Below are 21,430 nucleotides of genomic sequence, written 5' to 3'. Positions count from 1 at the left end.
TTAAGTGGTATAGTAGTAATTCTCAAAAAATTCGTCCTTGTTGAATTCGGAGATGGAGTTAATAAACTTATTTGAGCTTTCACAAATGTTTAGATAAAAAAAAGAACTTGAAGACTCAAGGACGATTTGAATAAAATAAAATAAAGACTTCGCTTAAATGATCAAGTGGTAGTAGTAGCAACACAAAATATATGCAAGTTTTTAATTCAGCAGCCATAATCCAAAAGAAAAGAAACAATAAAATAAGGATACGAGCATAGCATATATGATGACTAGGAAATATTGTGCATGGCAAAAAGGGAGAGAAAAAAATCAGAAATAGAATTATAGCTGTAAAATCAAGATTATCTCAGCTTTGTATAAAGATATCTTATGCAAAAAATAACACCAAACCCTAAATTAAGGTTTCAAGCCATGAAGCAAGTAATGTAAAACTTATGATAAAGAATTTCAAGGAAGCAAGAGGAAGAAGCTTTCAAAGTCTTTGTAATAATTCAGACCTAAAAAATTGAGAAATTGAAGAAGCACAAGGTGTGTTAACTTGAGACCAAAACTTTCACCTTTCAAAGCCTATTGTGACACAATAGGCATATGTATACTCAAATAATCCAGGTTTTGGATTCTAAGAAGAAGAAAAAAACTGAGTTTTCTAGGAGGAAGAAAAACTCAAAGAGTTATAGGATACAATTGCTAGAACTTACTTGAAAAGAGACCTTGTTGGAATTTGTTTCAGCTTGCTTCCTTCTATGGCTACCCTAAGTTGTCTTCTATGGAGTGAAATACTAGATCATAGAGTAATTTATTTGAAACCCTTAAACCCGTGCACCGATAAGATGTTAGATCATCAGGTTTCATACTTAAGAGAGTGTTGGTTGAGAAGAAGTGAATGGATGAGAGAAGAAGAGAAGAAGAGAAGAAGTTTTAGGGCAAAAACAAGTAGATGAGTAGAGCAGAGATTTTAGGGAAAAAAGAGAGATGGCTTGTGTCCTTGGAGCTCTCTCCTTCAATTTATTCATAGTACAAGATAAGTTACAAAAGACTAAATCACCCTCATACATCATGTATAATAAAGGGCTAAAATAAACCAAAAATTACAAGGTATGCCATTACATGAGAATAATTCATCTTCTTCAACAATCTTTATGACACAAAGTTCATTCCAAATAAAAACACACTGAAATATTATCTTTCAAAAATCAAAAGTATTTGACAAAAGGTTGTGTTCTTTTAAAATTGAAAAGCTTAAGTATCTTTGAAAGCTATGGGGTACTTTTGAAGAAACACAAAAATACTCAAAAACCTCCTCATCACTTGCATTGAGGCTGTTTTTGCCCTATATTTTAACTCTTACAAGAGCTCTAAAAAACATATTTTTAAGATTTATCAAATATCTCACTCATTTTCAACAATTTTGATCAAATTGCTTCATGGAGCCCAATTCGTGAGTGTTTTCATCAATTGAAGCAGGCAAAAAACTATGATGCTCTATTACATTGTAGGAGGAAATTAATGAACAACCCAATAGCAAACTTTAGTATGAAGTGGGGGCAATTATTTCAGGGGGGGTTACTGCACTTTGTAAGTGATGTGGAAAGTGAAAGTGAAAGTGAATCACTTGTTTGTGTTAGTGTGTGCAATATAAAGTGCAATGTAAAGTATTTGTTTATGTTAGTGTGCACTATATAAAGTGTAGTGTAAAGTAATTGTTTGTGTTAATGTGCACAATGGAAAGTACGGTGTAAACTGCAAAGAGATTTTTTATTAATAAAATATTTTGATAGATCTGACTTTTAGAAAATTAAATTAATATTAGTTAATTAAATAAATATAATAAATATAATAATTATAAAATGCTTACTTATATAATATTAAAATTGTAATCAAATTTTAATTTTGTAATATCTAAATATGAAATAGTTATTTAAAAAGGATATTTTATTATATAAAGTTAGTCTATTAAAATAGTTATATAAAAAGGATATACTTACTTTTAAAATATCAAAATAGTTAATGAAATTATTATTTTAATAGTGTTTAAATATTCGCTCTTAAACTATTCAATATCCAACATACTGTGTAAACAACGTGATTATAAAAATAAAAATAACACAAACATAACTCAATCTAATATTTAATATAAAAAACCTACAATTGTACATACAAAATATAAAAAAAATATTTTATTAAAACATAATAGTCAATAATTTTGTCACATTTGAATTGTTAATACATCTAAAAAATATGATGCTCTTGCAGATTATACTGCAGACTCCCTTTGAGTACTTCTTTGCGTGTTCACATCATCCTCAAAATTATCACCAAAATCACTAATGGTAGAATAAATCCACAATGCCTAGTTTGGAGTTTCTCCCCCGTTGTATAAAGGATCACTAGTGATTGAATAAGTTAACTCTCTAACTCCATGGGCTTGTTTGGAGTGTCTCCCTCATTGTAATTTGCTAATACATTCTTGGCCTTTTCTTCGGTTTACCTGTATTTCCTCTCTCAAATAGAATTCTTATCAGTCTCCAAAAAAACAAAATTAAAAAGAAAGTTATTTAATTTCTATAAGGAGAAACTAGAGCAGTTTGATCTTTCACTAACAATAAGCATGAAGAAATATGTAGGAGACTATATCCATTTAAGCCAGGATGAGGAAAGAACCACATTATGCCCTAGAAATGAAAAGAGTAAGCTGACCACATCCATGCTCAAGAAAGAAAAAAAATTAAACAACAAGAAATCAAAAGAGTATTTCACTATTCCCACTATCATTTTTAGAACCTTTTTTTCCCAACAGTATTGCAATTCACCATCAAAAGATTAAGTGAACCCAATATCAACTTTAAAATTTCTAGTCTTTCTAGTCTTCCATAAAAGGTGAAAAGAAGAGTTCAACTTTCAAATATTCCCTGTGTGGACCTTCACTACAAGGATTGGAGGGAAGATAAAAAAAAAGTGCCCCTAACAAATTGATCATAATACATATAAGAAAACTGTAAATTTCAGAATTTAGAGAAATTCTACGTATCTATAATTCTTTTACATATATACATTACACTTCAAATGGGAAAGTGAAAGCAAGAAACACACCCTTCAACTTTTATCACATGTTGGAGTCGCTCATTTACATGAGTAGCATCTAAAGGAGCAAAACAAAAGCCTATATGCCAATTTTGCTCATAGAACTTTTTTTTTTTTCATCACCTAAAGACATCTTCTGTTAAATTAAAAAGAAAAAAAATGAAGCAAATACACAGCAACAAAACTAGCAATAACAGACCTACAACAAGGTATATATTTCATTTAAAGTGTACAAATCAGATTATATTCAAGTATAAGTTGGTTTTATCTGTGGAGTAATCCCACATTGGTTAATATCAATAAAAGTCACATGGTTATTAGTTGGGAAAAATCTCCCAACTTCAGCTAGTCATTTTAGGATGGACCTGAAACCAACTTTGACACAGTATGAAAGCAGGATGTCTACTCCATACTTGTGTTGTTCACTTCTCAGGCTTTAGGCTTGTTGAACATTTGTATAGCCTTGCGTATTTGGAAGTGTTAGTAGTGAATAATCTGATATAGGTTATTGTCAAGAAAGTAATATGACTATCAATAGGAAAAAATTTCCCAACTTCTCCAGGTCATTTTGTGATCTGGGACGTATTTTAATAGTTTCAAAATATGCATATATTCATAAGGTGCATAATAGTATCATATGTGCTAGCATCAGACTTTTAAGTCTTTCAAGAGAAGATAGAATCAACTAGAAAAATTACCCAAAGGAAAAGCTTAGAGTACTTGCAAAATTCTGAATCTGTTGGCTAGTGACATCAATTCCCATGTCATCAGATGCATTGAGCTCAAGAATCATATTTTGATACTGGGACCCGAAGATCTTCCTTGCCCCAGCAAGGATGGTAGAGGTCTTCCTGATTTCAGGAGGACCATAAAGAAGAAGGTGGGGTAAGTTGTTCTCGTTGGTGAGTCTATCAATTAATGATAGTATCGCGCAAACAGACACCAAGATTACATACACATCGTTAGAGAAACCAAAACACAAGTAAGTCAAAAGTGAATAAGAGAACAGAAATAGCTAGACTAGCACATATGAGGCACTAGTATTGACGATGTATCGATGAGCAGCAATGTCTGCAAGGGATTGAGGATGGTACTTTTCCACCTGTAAAATTCTTTATTTCTGATATAGAAATACATTCAGAATATGTTTACATATAAGGGAACGAATCCCATTTGAAATTAAAATTACAGATCTGTTATTGTCGGATCATGACCAGTTAATCTCGGATCTTCAACACTCCCCCTCAAGTATGTTAATGATACCCAACTTGTCGAGTAATGCCTCAAATTGGGATGAACTCAACGCCTTAGTAAATAAGTCTGTAGTTTGGTCGTTGGTTCGTATGTGGGTTATCTTAATCATCCCTACTTGAATCTTTTCGAACTAAGTGATAATCGATTTCGATGTGCTTGGTTCGCTCATGGAATACTGGATTTGAAGCGATGTAGAAAGCAGCTTGGTTGTCACAATACAACATGGTTGGTTGAGTATGTATGATTTTCAAGTCTTTCAAAATATTTTTCAATCAGGTAATTTCACAACATGTAGCAGCCATGGAACGATACTCTACCTCGGCAGTTGATCGAGCCACCGTTGTTTGCTTCTTTGTTTTCCACGAAATGGGTGATTGTCTAAGAAATATACAATACCTTGTTACTGACCTTCATGTCCCTACAACGAGCCCAATCTGCATCGCAAAATGCATTTAATTGGAGTATACTTGTAGAGGATAATAAAATACCCCGTCCTGGAGTTTGTTTCAGGTACCGAAGAACTCTATGTGCTGCCTCAAGGTGTGGTGTATGTGGTTTTTCCATCAATTGGCTTAGAACATGGACGACATAGACCATATCTGGTCTAGTGATGGTCAAGTAGATCAATCTTCCCACAAGATGCCTGTATGATGAAGGATCATTTAGGAGTTCACCATCGGATTGTGTAAGAGCCAAATTTTGCTCTATTGGGAACCTCGTAGGTTTTGCTCCTAGAAATCCAGCATCTTCCAATATCTCTAATGCATATTTCCTTTGGGAGAGGGTAATCCCCTTTGAAGACCTTGCTACTTCTATACCCAAGAAGTATTTGAGCTGACCAATATCCTTAAGTTTGAACTGCTTGAATAATAACTATTTCACATCTTCAATATGTCGCAGACTGTTATTTTCCAAAATCACGTCATCAACGTATACAAGTAGTGCTGTAAAATTTCCTTTGTGGGATTGGACGAATAAAGAATAATCTGCCTTTGATTGATGAAACCCAACAATCTTGAGGGTTGTGGAAAACTTCAAAAACCACTGTCTAGAAGTTGTTTCAAGCCGTATAGGGACTTGTTTAGTTTGCACACTCGAGTCTCCCCTTTTTGTCCAAAACCAGGTGGTAGTGACATGTAGACATCTTCATCAAGATCACCATGTAAGAACGCATTGTTGACATCGAGTTGGTGAAGATGTCATCCTTGAATAGCAGAAACACTGAGTAGGACACGAACAACAACCAGCTTGGCAACTGGGGCGAACGTCTCTTGATAGTCAAGTCCTTCAATCTGGTTGTATCCTTTGGTGACTAGGCGAGCTTTGTAACTCTCAACAGTGCCATCAGATTTGAGCTTGACTTTTGTATACCCATTTACATCCAGTGGGTTTCTTGCCAGGTGGAAGAGAGATGAGCGTCCATGTGTGGTTAGCCTAGAGGGCTTGAATTTCATCATGTATTGCTTGACACCATTTAGGATCCTTCATGGCCTGTAACAAACTAGTTGGTTATTGTTTAATGGTTAATGAAGTGGTAAAAACTTTATGAGATGAGGATAACCGGGCATAAGAAAGAATGTGAGAGAGGTCATAAGGTATACCTGATGTGGTGACCACGTTGGAGGCAGAAGATTGTTTAAGTCGTGACGGTAGGGTCGCTTCCACATGAAAATCCTGAAGGAAACCGGGTCGCTTAATGGGCCTGGTAGAGGGGCGACGAGTAGGAGGTGGTATGGTAGTAGGAGAAGGTATTTGGGGGGAAAAAGTATGATCAACATGGGGAATGTCAAGATTTGGTGACTAAGGAAGTGTGTCTGATAAAGGTATGTCTGGTAGAGGGTTACCATAAATAGCAGACATTATAGGAGGAGGAAACATGAGACTCTTATTTGCAGCGAAAAAATGTTTAAGAGGGAATTCCTTTTCAAATAAAGTAACATCTCGAAAGATAAATACTTTATTGAGTTGGAGATCATAAACCCTATATCCCTTTTGTCCATAAGGGTACCCAAGAAACATGCAACGAATGACACGTGCATCAAATTTGGATGGTTTGTGGGCATGAGAATGGGCAAAACATAAACATCCAAAAACTCATAAATGAGAATAAGTGGGGATAATATGAAATAATTGTTCATAAGGTGTTTTACCTTGCAAGACTGGGGTAGGTGTCCAATTTATGAGATAAGCAGTTGTTAAAATGGCATCTCCCCAAAATCGTTTAGGAAGATGTGCTTGAAAAAGTAAGGCTCCGGCCATGTTTAGAAGGTGTCGATGTTTGCGTTCGGCTACCCCGTTTTGTTGCGGGGTGTGAACACAACTGGTTTGGTGGATAATGCCTTTGGACAAGTAGTAAGTGGCAAGAGTGAATTTAGGGTCATTATCACTACGCACAACTTTCACCTTGGAAGCAAATTGGGTTTCTACCATACTAATAAAATTAGTTAGGTGAGTTTGAGTTTCAGATTTGTGATGCATCAAATAAATCCATGTGCATCTAGTAAAGTCATCAATTATAGTAAGGAAATATCGGGCCCCAGAAATCAGTGCAATATGGTAACCCCCCCAGATATCAACATGCAATTTTTCAAAAGATGATGTGCTAGAAATTGTGCTCAAAGGAAATGACGATCTAGTTTGTTTAGCCAAGGGGCAAACTAGACAATTGTTTGAACTACAGGAATTTTTATTCAAAAATGGAAATAAGACAAATACTTGATGTGATGGATGTCCGAGACGTTGATGCCAAATACCAAATGGAGAATGTACAGAATAACATGATGATGGTTTTGGACGATCAAGGTAGTAGAGACCCTGCCGTTCAATTCCCGTCCCAATCATCTTCCCCGAGAGTAGGTCCTGTATGGCACAAAAATGGGTAAGGAACACGGTGATGCAAAGAGAATGATGAAGAAACTTACTGATAAAAATTAGGTTTAATTGGAAAATTGGGATTATGAATAACCAAACTAGAAGAGAAAATGACTTGACCAACATGTGTGACATTAGCATGAGAATCATCTGGTAATTCCACTGTTTTGTTCGTAACAGCTCGCCAAGACGTAAGCAATGTATGACAGCAAACAATATGGTCAGTGGCTCCACTATCTAGAATCCATGTGACTTGCTTATTGGGAGAGGAGAAGTAAAGTGCTTTACCTGAAAGTTCATCGTGAGCAGAGGAATTACCCACATGATTTGCCATTGATGGCTTGTTATGACTGAGCATTTGTAATATTTGTTGGCATTGTTCCTGAGTAAAAGGAAAGGAGTTGGATATGTTCTTCTTCTTTGTGGGCTTAGTGGATTCTGTAAACTTGAGTCTTCGACAGAAATCAACGGTGTGACCTTCAAACTACAATAAGTGCATTTCAAATGTGCCCGACAATTTTCAGCATGGTGACCGTCTTTGTGACATTTTGTACAGGTGGAGGAGCCACCTTTCTTGCATGAATTTCTGACAGCGAAAGTTGCTGCCTCAGGCTGAATGATGTTTCGTTTATCAGATACATCTTTTTGTCATTCATGTCTCTGAGTACTAGAGAATAAACCTTGCTAATCTAGGCAAAGGGTCCATTGTCAATATTTGTTCACGTACGGTAAAAGATTCACTTAATCCCATGAGAAACTTGATAATTTTATGTGTTTCTCGATAGGATAGTTCCTCTTTCATAGAGCCACAACGACAGTGTGAAATAGGTCAAATAGAATCTCTCTCATCCCACAGTTCTTTGAGTTTTGTAAAATATGAGCTAACAAACATATTATTCTGTACGCAATCATGTATTTCATTCTTAATGTGAAATAATTGGACGTTGTTTATCTGAGAAAAGCGGTCGCACAACTCATTCCAAACTGCTTGTGCTCCATCACAATAAAATACACTTGCTGCAATATCTCTAGAGATTGAACTCAATAACCAAGTTTTGACAAGGTTATCACAATGAATCCACTATTGTAATTCATTATCGGTATTGTTGTCTGATCGTTGGAGAGATCCATTAACAAAACAAAATTTGTTTTTGACTGTGAGGGCCATAGTCATGGAATGATGCCATGTGTTGTAATTATCCTCAGTGAGAAGTTGTGGTACGAGAACCAACCCAGGCTGATCTGAATGATGAAGATACAGTGGGTGATTCGGATTAGCAAAGTTGGATGTCATACTAGCGATATCCTTGTTAGAAGCTAGTGTGCGCAGACTGCTTCGGCTCGCGACTTCAAGCTAGACTCCTTAGGTCCGAGTTGACTTGGCAGAAAATTGGTTCAACTCTGCTCAGTATATTGGCTCAATTGATTTTGGCTCGGCTCGGCTCAGTATATCAGCTTAAATGATTTTGGCTTCGCTCAATTATATTGACTCCGCTCGGCTCAATGTTTCGGCTGATTTTGGCTTTGGCTCGGACCATAGAAAAAAGCGTTGATTTAATTCAGCGCATTAGCACCTAGGGTGGTGTTGTAAATATTTCTTCTTCTCGTCTCTATAGACAGAGAGGTGGGAAAATAAGCCGGCCGTCGGAAAGAGCAGTAGTGGGACGGTGCAAGATGTCGGAGCCTGGTTTGCAAGCGCCGTCTGCGGCAGAGGAAGGCCTAAAGGTGGTGGCGGTGACGGCCCAGTGGCTGGATCTGGGTGACCTTTGGTAGAGAATAAAAGAGTTCTTGTTGCGTCTCTTGACGATCGGCGCAGGTTTGTCTCCGTCTATCTAACAAGTGTTTGGACCTTGACGGAAACGTTGCTGGAATCAGAAGCGACAACGAGATAGATGGGAAAAATAAAATAGAAAGAGCAATCTCAAGATCGTTGCTCTGATACCATGTAAAATTCTTTATTTCCAATATAGAAATACATTCAAAATACGTTTATATATAAGGGAACGAATCCCTTTTGAAATTAAAATTATAGATCCGTTATTGTCGGATCATGACCAGTTAATCTTGGATCGTAAGACCTATTATGTTCAGATCTTCAACACCACCCAAGAAGAATGATTTACTATGACTAACCTTCGATTTCCAGGAAGAAGGGTTTACCCTAGTTTCTATCGAATCGGACGAGAGAGGTTGCAGAGGGGGCGAGAGAAATCGTAGAAGGTCGTCGGTGTCAAGCAGTGTTGGGGACGGCGAGAGGAAGAGAGGTTCAGCGGTGCTTTTTGACAGCCCGTTGTAATTGAACAAGTGAAAGTGAATTTACTTTCACTCGGGTTATGAGTAAATGAAGTGAAAGCGAATAACCTATGTAATTCATTTTCACTCCTAACTTACAGAGTGTACTAACGTATTTTTGTGCACTAACAAGGCCTAGGAAAAAGTTGTTTTTATAACTCAAATCCATGTCTTCTTTAACTTTATTTCCATTTTCGGGTGATACTAAGTTGTAGGATGGGGTGAAAGTAAGCTATAGCAACCTATAACACCATATTATATAGTTCAGCTGAGTTAAGAGGTTATTATTACAAATCCCAATGATTAACTAAGATAGAAAGTGATTTTTTTTTTTTTTATTGGTTCTCTATTGCCAAACAACAAAAAATAACTTTCTCACCCATTTTTTTTTGTGGGTTCCAAACAAACCCTTAAAGTAAGTTCTTATATATACTCTGAATATAACACTCATGTGAAAGAAATTAAAGAATAACAAACAAGAATATGATACTAACAAATATATTGGTCTCCTAGACTACTAGGATGCCCCTCACTAGATAAAAAACAGCCCCTTTGGCCACACTTTCTGATCTTTGACCAACGGTGCATGTGTTGGGGGTTGTTACAGAATCTAGTGATGGACATGGACAACACTTGTTACAATTGATACTACCAAGTAACAAGTACATTACCATAATCAATCCGATTAGGGAATCTTGACTGGTCAATAGATTTGGGATCCTTGCACCAAAAACAGGGTTGAAAACCATGAAAACGCAAGTATTCGTCAAGCGGGAGCCCATTTTGAGGCGCGAGTGCTATCGTCGGCAACACGTGCACTCTCTGTACGCATCCCTGTTGGCCGTAGTCTGCAACCCTGAGTGCTGGAGTTTAGATTAAAGAGGAAGGAGTTTAGATTGTTTATAAAAGCGTATTTTGTTTTGTATCTGAGAGGGTTACTCGATGAACTTGCGGAATATAGGTTAAGGGGTATTGACGTGAGTATGACCAAGCAAAAAATGGTGGGCCTATCGAGGCAAACGGAAGCCCTCAGGTGATACCCACTGCCACCCATCCGAAACCCTTTATAAATGCTCCAAACTTCACTTCTCTCAGTCTCATCAATCACAACCCTCATCACTCGAGAGAGAGGTAAAGAGAAGAAAAGAATCGAACGGTGGTAGAGCAATTTGTTCACCATTATCTCTCATGGAGGCGGTGGCTCCTCCGCAATTCTATATGGACGAGAAGTGGAAGCTTTCCAAGAAAGAAGGGAGCAGAAGAAGCTCCTTTATCAAGAATTCTTCGGATGGGCGATCGTCTTTTACGAGGAAATGTGCGAGTTTGGTGAAGGAGCAGAGCGCTAGGTTCTACATCATGCGGCGCTGTGTTACGATGCTCATCTGCTGGAGAGAGTACCGAGATTTGTAGAAAGAAAAGCTCTTCATGACACAAAGGTCCGATACTGTTCCTTGTTCTCTTTTCTTTCTGCGAGATGGGTCGTTGAAGTCTGCTGTCAACGGAAGAGGAAAAGGAAAAGAAGAAAAAAGAAGTGACAGACAGAAAATTACTTTCAATCCGTGTAAATATTTTTTTGGTGTCTAGTTTTTTCTTTGTTCTTTGGCTTCCTTTGAAGGAACCGATTCGTGTGAAACATTAATACGAGATGAATTTCACCCATTATAGGATATTGTGATCCTGAACTTCTTTTTACGTTTTTCTCCACTTTTCTCCCTGCATTTTCTCTCACTTCAGCTTAAGACCTTCAGTTTCTGCAAATCTTTCTCCCTTTGATATGGTTTCTGCAGCTGCGGTCGATTGAAGTGACAGAGAGAGGAGGAGAGAGAGATTCCTTTCGTAGGGGTAAATCAGTCTTTTTGACGCCATGCATGTCTCTCACTATGAACGCTAGATCTGGACCGTTAATCTCCCGCAGTGAAGCACGTACGCGCTTTGGGAATTGCAACCGGCGTTTAACCAGTGGATCGTCCGAATAACTCCAAAAGCCGGTCAAAATTGACAGCTGTGAGCTGTCCCTTTCCTCTAATCTTTCTGTATTAAAATAAAGCCAGTACTGAAAATCATGCCTTTTAAGTTCCATGGGACCCACTTCTTGTAATGGGGACCACCTGAAGCGTTGCATTCAAGCCCTTAGCGTCCGAATCGATCTTGTACTATGATTGCGATTTGCGGACGGAGGCGAGCACGGGATGCATATCAGACGCTTGTTAATTGGTCCAGGTTTCCGATTCCACCTACGCAAGGGGTTCCGCTGACAAGAAAATGGTCAGAGACCGAGTCACATGCGGTCCTCATCCTGTGGGACCGGTTGGGTCGACGTTATCTGGAGCATGATAAGGGGCAGATCACGAGGGAGAATATGTGGGCCCGATTTTTCTTTTTTTCTTTTTTTTTTAATTTTCCGCGCTAGAGTCTGGGATTTGACAACTGAGATTCGCCCAATATCTTACCCCACCAAATCGATGGTTCTGATCGGTCGCACTATAGTTGATCAGTTTCGTAAAATCAAAGACGAAAGAACCATCTGGAATTGGAAGTTTTAATGGAGTTTTGCAATTCTGAGCGCCTTTTGTGTGTCGGCCAGAACAGATGAGAAGAGTAATCGTTAATGGAGTTTGAGAAAGTGAAGCTTTCCGCAAACGAGGAGAGCTTTTACGGCTACTATTGATAGATTCTAATCGATGGCAAGAGGAAACAGGAAACTGGTTCTGGCTTGCTGGTTCATCACTCTCCTTCCTCTTCTTTTCTTGCATTGCGTGCTACCCAACAACAATCGTCAAGAGAAGACGGAAAAGTAGCGTGGATTACTAGGTTCTTAATAGCGGTCCAAGTTCCTGAGAATCATCAAATGTTGATAAAAGTTTGGAGGGATGGGAGCAGGATTAGAAAAGAGCCAAAAACCCTTTTTGAAGCTGAGGCTGTATTTTTTGTGCGATGGAAACATGTGGGTTTCACATGGGCATGTTCTACAATTTGGGCGGCTTCTATGTTGGGTCCGTGTAGGGTGACAACGACATTACAAATGTCTTCTATTCAATACTCTAATGTCTACAGATCGTCTGCCTTCTTCCTTTCCCCAATTTGCCTCCTTTACCGTGGCTTTCAGTGTAAGAACTCCCGGTCTGCCTGCCACCTTGTAACTGCTTCTGCAGAATCAAACAAAGAACTCTTCCTTTTTCTTTTCTTTTTTATCAAACGCACAAAGCAATTAACAGCTCTTTAGTTAACCTTATCTTGGTTACACCTAAAGATAAACACTAAAAGATAAGTCCTAGAACAATTGAACAACAAAAAATAAATAGAAAACTAACATAACTAAAATACCTTTAACTGAGAGTCTTCTGTGAAACCTACTCATAGAAGACACATGTAATACTCCACCAAAATAATTATTTATATGTAAGACTTCTTGTTGTGAGAGACATGTAAGACTCTTTCATACATGCACTCCAATACGATTTACTATATTATTTGGACTTATATACCTTGGCCCTTCCATCCTCAAGGGTACATATTTACTTACTGATTTTGAAGTTTGTCAATTAGAAATGCACCAAATAATTTTCTTCCAAATGCTAGTTGAAGTAGTTCAAATCTTGCTTAGTTAATTCTTTCACATGTTTGTGGTTCATGTTATGTGATGGCAATTAGATTTTAGATATTCTTCTTTCAAATATAGATCATTATAGTTGAGTCACTTGAGTTTATTCGTTGGAAGAAAGAACTGACATATTTCATGTGTCCCTAAAATTTTCAATGAAATAAAGGCTCAATTTGGTTCTACTATTAGAGTTCTTCAAGGTCACGTTCCATTTCAAGTGTTGGGTCCCTTTGCACCTTTGTTTTCAGTATTTCCATAAGTGCTTGGATGCATATGTTTTGTTCATAATCTTAGCTCTTATCTGCATAAGTTTTCATCAAGGTCAATTAAGTGTATCTTCTTGGGGTGTTTTCATTTTCATAAAAGGCCATATATGAACTAACCATACGTTTTGTTGATGTTACTTTCTTTGAGAAAAATCCTATACTTAGGAGACTCACACAAACATCCAAACCTGATTGAGAAGATTCCTCTTCCTAGTCTAGTTACTAAAACATGTATTGAAGACAAACCACAACATTGCTTAGAATCAAATGTTTTTAATCCAGCCAACATAAGATGGAATTGATATCTTATTTCTTGTCAACCAATGTTAGATCTAGACCTCCCCCATGCTCTCAAAGAGGATAAAGATCTTGTAGTATGTTAGTGGAACTTGACAAGCATGGGGTACTATATGTATTTCTTTCTTTCATTTTGATAGAAGTTGCCCTAAGGTTTTTATATTCTTTTGTAAGATTGATGACTTCAATTAAAAAAGAGCAGTATATTAATAACATGATGTCCTCATCTGGCCCTAACTTTGGGTCAGCTTTGTTTCTCTTCTTTTACTCTCATCTAGTTTCTTCTTCACTTCTTCTACTTTCCTTATGTTGTTTTGATCTAAGACCCGATGCTCCTCTCTCAACCCTATGGATTCTCATGATATTAGAGTAGATGTAGCAACTAGGATCATCGTCAAGGCCTTGTTTTGGTAGTTGTTATTGTCAATTAAAGAAGAAGACGTTGAAAACAAAGCTATGATAGGGTAAGCCCATGAAAGGTTTCATGGAGTAAATTGAGCTTAAAAGCTCATGTTTAGCCTTTGAAACTTGAGGTGTTCTCTTAGTCGAGTTGAATGATAATTGTATTTTTATTGTCACGAGCTGCTACGATTTACATAAGAGAAAGAAACAAAGATAAATTTAGTTACAAGGACCCACCAGCTGCTCACACTTTAGAACACAACTTGAATCCCATGTGTGCAATCAAATTATATTTTGTGAGACTGCTTTGAAGATTTGGGTTGCTCTGAAGAAGCAATTCTCATAAGAAAAATAATTTGCTATAATTTTTATGATTTTATAAGTTTTAAATAAATTTTTATTATTCCATATAGTTTTCCTTTTATATATAACTTATTTGGTATATTGTAATCAATATACAAAATAAGCTATTCCAAATACTATTTATGTACCGACAGAACGAGTACTTCAATACACCCATGTCTTATATTCATGCAGTTTTTGTGGGAGAACTTGAGGGTGTATGACAACAAATTAGCAAATTACTCTCTCTAGAGTTGAAGTAGGCAGTCTTAGAAAGACAAAGGGAAAGAAATAAAAGTCACATGACATTTGCACACTATAGCATTGAATTATGAGGTTAATGAACTTAGATTCCTGCTTAGCCTAATAAACCACCCTTCAAGGATATTCTCTCAAGCTTCATAGGGGTTGAATCTAATGACAAGAAAAATACGTCCTCCCATGGAATGTTTGTCAGTGAAATTAATTTTGCCAATAAAACTGTCTTTGTTGATGAAGTTTTTATTTTCACTGATATAGAAGTATACCTTTTTATTTTTGGTAGAGATTCATTTGTGGCTGCGATTTTTTTCATGGGTAAAGGATTTCCTACCTAGATGTTTTTGCCCTCAGGAGACAATTTTGCCAATGAATATATTTTTTAGTGGGTAAAATATTTCCTACCAAAAATTTCCCAACCCTAGTACACGATAGTCGGAAGAAGTACCTTTCCTCTATAACTTCTACCATGGCCTTGGTTGGTAGAGGATGTGCCCCTATTACCCGAGTACATGGCTGATAATACCTCAATGAGAGAGGGGAAGAAGAATCTGGAATGCGGAGTTAGGTGGCACATACATCATCAAAAGTGGGAATAGCGGAGAAGGTAAGGAGTTGAGTTTTAACAACCTCAAGATAAGGCTTAATATTCGTTAAACATATAGTGGTTGCTAAGGACTCCTTCTGCTTGTCTTGAATAAAGACATCAGTGGTGTTAGGCTAGGCTAACTTCCATTCTTGAATAAGGCATCTGAATCTTCCCAAGTACTCATGTAAGTTGTCTCCTTTTTTAGTATTAAACATACTTTGAAAGATATCATACAATTTTTTGTAAACTATTTGTCCTAGAATACAATTTTATACATGTGTCCCAAACCTGTTTGGCTATATCTAGGTGGACTACATTGTTGGCTACTTGCTCTTCCATGTTATTGATAAACCAACCAACCACCAAGGTGTCATTGTTCAACTACTTATTTTAAGTACTATACTCTTCATCAATAGGTGGTTTGAGCTTGGTTAGATGGCCTAGGAGGTCACGGGTAATAAGAAACCTTTTAACCGATTTGGACCAGCTTGAGTTATTGGATAACCCCCTCAAGGGTATAGTGGTGATCTTGAGGATATCACTCTTACTACTAATGTGTTCTTCAGCCATTTGAGAATAAAAATTTACTCAACAAGAGAAGTGATATATCCTAAGGAATAAGCTTCAACAACCGAGAGTCAAATCAAGCCAACAATTTCCTTCTTTGACAAAGTAGACCAGCTTGGGTAGGACTCCAAGACAGTCCAAGTTGGAGTATATTTTTGTTCAAGTAAACAACCACTAATCAAAGACACATCCTGTCTCAAAAATAGTGGAATCAATCCTCATATCTTCCTTTTTTATTGATAGGAAAAAGGCAATCAAGCACCAACTTATGTACGAATCAGCTACTTTAATCTTCCTTATCAAGATATGAAGATCATCCAAGATCTTTCCAAAAATAATTGTGGATGCCAACTCACAGTTCTAAGCCTGGATTTTGTCTTAATATTTGAGGCAAAATGAGATGTTAAACATGATGTAATCAAAACTCTTATCTTCCTTTTAGAATAAGGGGAAAATGAGCAATTAAGAACATCAAGGGAGAAATTTCTTTCCTTGCCGAGAGACTAAGATTTTCATTATCTTTCCAAAAATAATGTTGATGCCAACCATTATAGATTCAACCCTTGTTGATTTGTGCAAGATATGATTGATAGAGAATCAATAAATCAAGCCTAATCAAGGAGATCTTGAAGTGGTTTGAGATTTCAAAAAAAATTAAAGAGAAACCTTCCTCAAATACATTGGTGCCCCCTTGCTCTTTCTAAGAGAACAACATGAACTCCTTCCTTGCTTTTTTTATAAATAGATCTCCCAACTCAGCTTCACGGGAGTCTATGCAAGGAGAAGAAAAAAATTGTAGTTTTACTAGTAGCTTTGAATAAAAATATTGAACAATCTCAGTTCTTTAGAAAACAACTCTTTAAAGGAACATTGAGGGAGGAAGAAGTATTATACTTTTACTCATAACTTCTTAAAACCAAAAAATATCAAACTTGGATCATAACAAGTATGAGAGAATGGTTTTCAATAAATTAAGCATGCATACACGAAAAGTAGCTTCCCATGTAAAAACAATTCTTAACATAATCGAAAAACTTGCAAACCAACTGAAAAAATCTAGCCTTTACAAGCTTCTTCCAAACTGAGAGATACGAATCTCAATATTCACATAGGATGAGGAGGGTAATCTCTAAATCATCTTTCAAAGATAAAAAAAACCGAGATTAGTAAGCCATCAATAGATAATAATAACAAGAACAAAAAAACTTACCTCAACAAGCTTCAATTTTTCTTCACAAGGAACCTTGCATAAGTAGCTTTGATCATAGAAACTTCAGAGCATCATGTTGATGTAGGGATCCTAAATTCATTACTCTGATACCCTGTTGAATTTAAGAGCACGTGATTAGAACCTCGAGCAAAGTAAGAGAGGTAGAGAAGAAGAGAAGAAGAGAAGGAGCTCGAGTAAAGAAAGGGGAAAGAGAGAAAATGGAGAGCGCCCTTATGCTAAGAGAGCTTGGACAAATTGAGAGAAGGGGAGAGAGACTTGATGTTCTACCCCTAGCCAGGGGCCTCTATTATAGTTTTTGAGAGGAGGTTACAATGTCTACAATGCCCTTAGGGCTACAAGCTTTATATAAGAAAAAGATACAAGTAGACATGTTCTCCTTGACTAATTACACCCATGTCTTATATTTATGAAATACCTTATTTACTATCATGTCATCCTGTTGGACGTGTGGGCTTTCTGCATATTCGTGTGAGCTTGAACCCATTTTTTTAACATTTCCCAAGCCCGGGTTATTGGATGATGGAATTTTTAGTGTGAGCTTATTTTTAATTACTCATATTAATTTAAATTTGTGCACACTTAAATTTTTAATTTTAAAACTTAATTCACCCCCCTCTTGAAAAGCCACCTAGGCCAACAATTCAGATTTAAAACTTTTTGCAAAGAACCAGGTAACCACTATGCAAAAAGAAAAATAGAACATGTATGTGGAGGAAGACTGGAAAATAAAGAACCATATATGTCCAAGGGGAAACCTTTATATGCTGCTTCTATGACGGACCTTGCTTTAACTTGAAAAATAAATTTGACTTCATAATTTAAACTTACATATTCCAACAATGATCGTTCTAGTCTATATAGGAGTAACTTAACCTACATTGTTCTAATCAATCTCCTTGAATGACTTGTCTACGAACTTGACTTTCACAAGTCACACACCTCGAGCTAACTAAGAGATCTTAATTTATTTTCCTATAGCTTGGATTGGAGACAAGCTCTTCAATCATGGAGATTAATTACTCTTGGGGACCCAAATATGTTTAGGTCGTACAACCTTAACATTTGAAGTCAAGTTTAAGATACCTTTGTGTATCCAAACGTGCTTAATAACCTTCAACTCAAATTTTCTTGCTAAGCACTCTAAACTATAGTGACCATGATTTCCACAATAGTGGCATGCAACACTAAGAAAGGACTTTTGGCCTTTGCCACACCAATTCTATATACAAACCTATTTTTTTCCTCTTATCATTCTATCTCCTCAAATCTTTGATTTTTCATGGATGGTAGACTTCCATGGAGCTAATCTCTTTAAGACATGTATCGAATCTAAGGCTCTCCGTTCAGTTATCCACTTGTGGGACTTCAATAACTCATTTTCTTCCTAAATTTTGAATACACACTCACAAATTTTATCATAATAATTTCTTAATTTACAAAGATTTAATGAATTGACTCTAAGCAATTTAAATTCAGACATGAGCCTATTTTTTTCCTTTTTTAAGATCTTCCAATTGTAACACCCATCCTTGAAAGCTTCAATCTTCTTTTCTAGTCGAATGAGCTACATGGAAAGGTCCTTACTTTTCCTATGCTTAAGGATGAATTGAGAGTTATCTAACAATGACCACAATTCTTCCATATCTACTTCATCATCATTTTCACTTTCTAAGTCATTGTCTCTACTTGAGATGACTCCACCAATCAAAACCAGATGCCTACAAGTACACTCAGATTGAGAGGTCCTAAGATATTTAGACACTAATCTATTCCATATATTCTTAGCTGATTTATAGAATGAAATAGAATCAACTAATTCAATGTTCAACACACTAGGTAATATTTTCATTAGCATTGCCATCTACCTTGGCAATATCCAAGTAAACTCATTCGCTAACTGGTTGGGAGATCATCCTACCATTCACATTTCTAGATAGGAGAAGGGTTCATTACAAATAGACTCCCACAAGTCAATACTAGTAGATTATAGGGTTTCATACTTGAAAGGTTAAAGGTTAAAGAAAAGAAGAAGAGGAAGGAAGTAGAAGAGAAAAGATGAGAAGAAGTAAAGAGAGGAGGCTAGACATGTAAGGAGAAGAAGAGGATTAGGGCAAAGGAGAGGAGCATAAGCATGTGCCCTCTCTGACTCTCTTATTTATAATGATAGATTTGGTACAAGAGGAACTAGAAAACCCTAATACAAGTAAAAATATCTGAATATCACTTAGTAATTACAAGGTAGACCACTTAACCCCTTGATGCTTCTTCAATCACATTTCTGAATGTTGGAGCTTTCTATCCAACAAATTGATTTTCTACCTTCTAATTTCCATCTATATGTGTGAAAAAGAATGTCTTAGTGACTAATGAACAATGATATAATATCATTTGGAATGCCATATATACAACTTATTATAGGGTTGTCAACAATATATGATGAAATGCTAATGGGTATTCTATGACCCATTCCATTTGCCCTAAACCTATAGAGAAGGTACTTAATTAAACAATGTGCTTCTTCTTCCAACTTGACACAAAAATTATTAAATTAGTTTTGTACATGAAATTAATTTGGGAGTTTTGAATCATAAAGGGGTAAATTAAACAATGGTTGTATGGAAAAATGAAACTATAGAAACCAATTCTTTTAGCAATCTTACCTATTTTAGAAAAAAACAATGTTATAAAAATCGAACCGGTCATCGACCTAGTGAAGTGAGCGGATCCCACCACATACTCCGAAATCCTAATTCAATTCAACCAAGTTCAATGGCTTTTATCCATGCAAGTCTTCTTGAACACAAAAGAAGAAATCATGAGCAAAAAGCACAAGATAGTGGGGATCATGATGGTGTTCTTTGATGTTAATAATGTGTCTAATGTGAAAATAATCACACTTTTATGCAAAGGCAATAGTTAGACCTGAGACCTAAACGTTATTTTTTTTTTTTTTTTGCCATTCGGGCTCTCCTATGAGAAAAAGATGAGACATAGAGGATCAAGTTAATTCCTTGATCATATCTTGTTTTATGTGGCATTGATGCGTTTTGATTATAGCTATTATGTGATTTATAGGTTTATCACCCACCCTTGTCATTTTTTTCTCGTCTTTCCTTGCCATTTCTATGACATGAAAGGCAAGAGAAGCAAGACAGAAAACAGTGGACAATTCAATAGCTTCCAGATCCCTAAGTTTCTTCTGATTAACTGAAGAGAACCCTTGCAGACAGGCAAATGAGACGCCTTTCCCATGTCTATGTGAGAAGCATGAGTGAAGAAAGAAACCCTCAATCGAAAGCAAGGCATATATACCTCAAGGTCGGAAGCTCTATTTTGGGCAAAAGAAAATGAAAAAGAATAAAGCAAGAAAACAGCGGTTAGCTACTACAAATCCTGCATTAGATAATCCGTTAGTGGTGGCGAAAGTAAAGGAGGCCACTCCTCACACATCTTCTCACTTTTCTCCTGTTCTCTCTCTTTTATCCTCCGAATTGCAAAGGCACCATTCGATCTAGTCAATTTCAAGACCCAAAAGATGCTTACTTCTTCTCATATGATCTTCTTCCTCTTCTGCAGCTTCATCTCCATCTCACTATCAAGTACGTGATTCACTGCCACTGCAAATTCAGTTACTCAGGTATCAGGTACTAATTAACTTTTATAACAAGTTCCTTCTCTGTTTTTCTGCAGTTGCAGGTAGTGGGAACCAACTCATACTAGTCAACAACTGTAACGTAATCGTTTGGCCGGGGATCCTTGGAGGAGCCGGCCACCATCACCCAGCAATGGGCGGATTCCGTCTCGGCCGTGGCGAGGAAGTAGTCCTCAATGTTCCTTCCGGTTGGTCTGGGAGAATATGGGGACGACAAGGATGTGGCTTCGACGAAAATGGGAAAGGCTCTTGTGAGACCGGCGACTGTGCAGGACTACTTCATTGCATGGGAACAGGCGGAACACCGCCTGCAACCGTCGTTGAAATGACACTGGGAACCTCCAAATCTGCGCTACATTACTATGACGTTAGCCTCGTTGACGGATTCAACATGCCGGTGTCGATGCTCCCCGTGGGCGGTGGAATCGGCTGCGGTGTGGCTGCTTGCGAGGTGGACTTGAACGTTTGTTGCCCGTCGATGTTAGAAGTGAAGCGAGGAGGGAAAGTGGTGGGCTGTAAGAGCGCTTGCCTTGCTCTTAAATCGGCCAAGTATTGCTGTACCGGGGACTACGCATCTCCAAAGAGTTGCAAGCCTTCCCTGTACGCACACCTCTTCAAAGCTATCTGCCCTCGGGCATTCAGCTATGCTTTTGACGATTCCTCCAGCCTTCACACTTGCCGCTCTTCGCGATATCTCATCACATTCTGCCCACCACCCAGGTAG

At 37.2% G+C, this 21,430-nt stretch overlaps 1 protein-coding gene across 1 annotated transcript; it reads left to right on the top strand.

Annotated features, from left to right (window-relative positions):
* The first annotated feature begins 8,883 nt into the window (after positions 1–8,883).
* LOC137965183 (thaumatin-like protein) lies at positions 8,884–21,430 on the top strand. The gene is made up of 4 exons (XM_068811556.1): positions 8,884–8,978; positions 20,486–20,521; positions 20,631–20,653; positions 20,745–21,430. Exons 1-4 carry the CDS (start codon positions 8,884–8,886, stop codon positions 21,428–21,430), a joined length of 840 nt encoding a protein of 279 aa, XP_068667657.1.

The sequence above is a fragment of the Aristolochia californica genome, unplaced genomic scaffold, assembly GCF_029961685.1.
Source record: "Aristolochia californica isolate CCGP_79_NKW_82.1479 unplaced genomic scaffold, dmAriCali1.0.hap1 SCAF_5, whole genome shotgun sequence".
NCBI lineage: Eukaryota > Viridiplantae > Streptophyta > Magnoliopsida > Piperales > Aristolochiaceae > Aristolochia > Aristolochia californica.
Note: the sequence above shows the minus strand (reverse complement) of the source record. Positions and strands in the feature narration are given on the sequence as shown.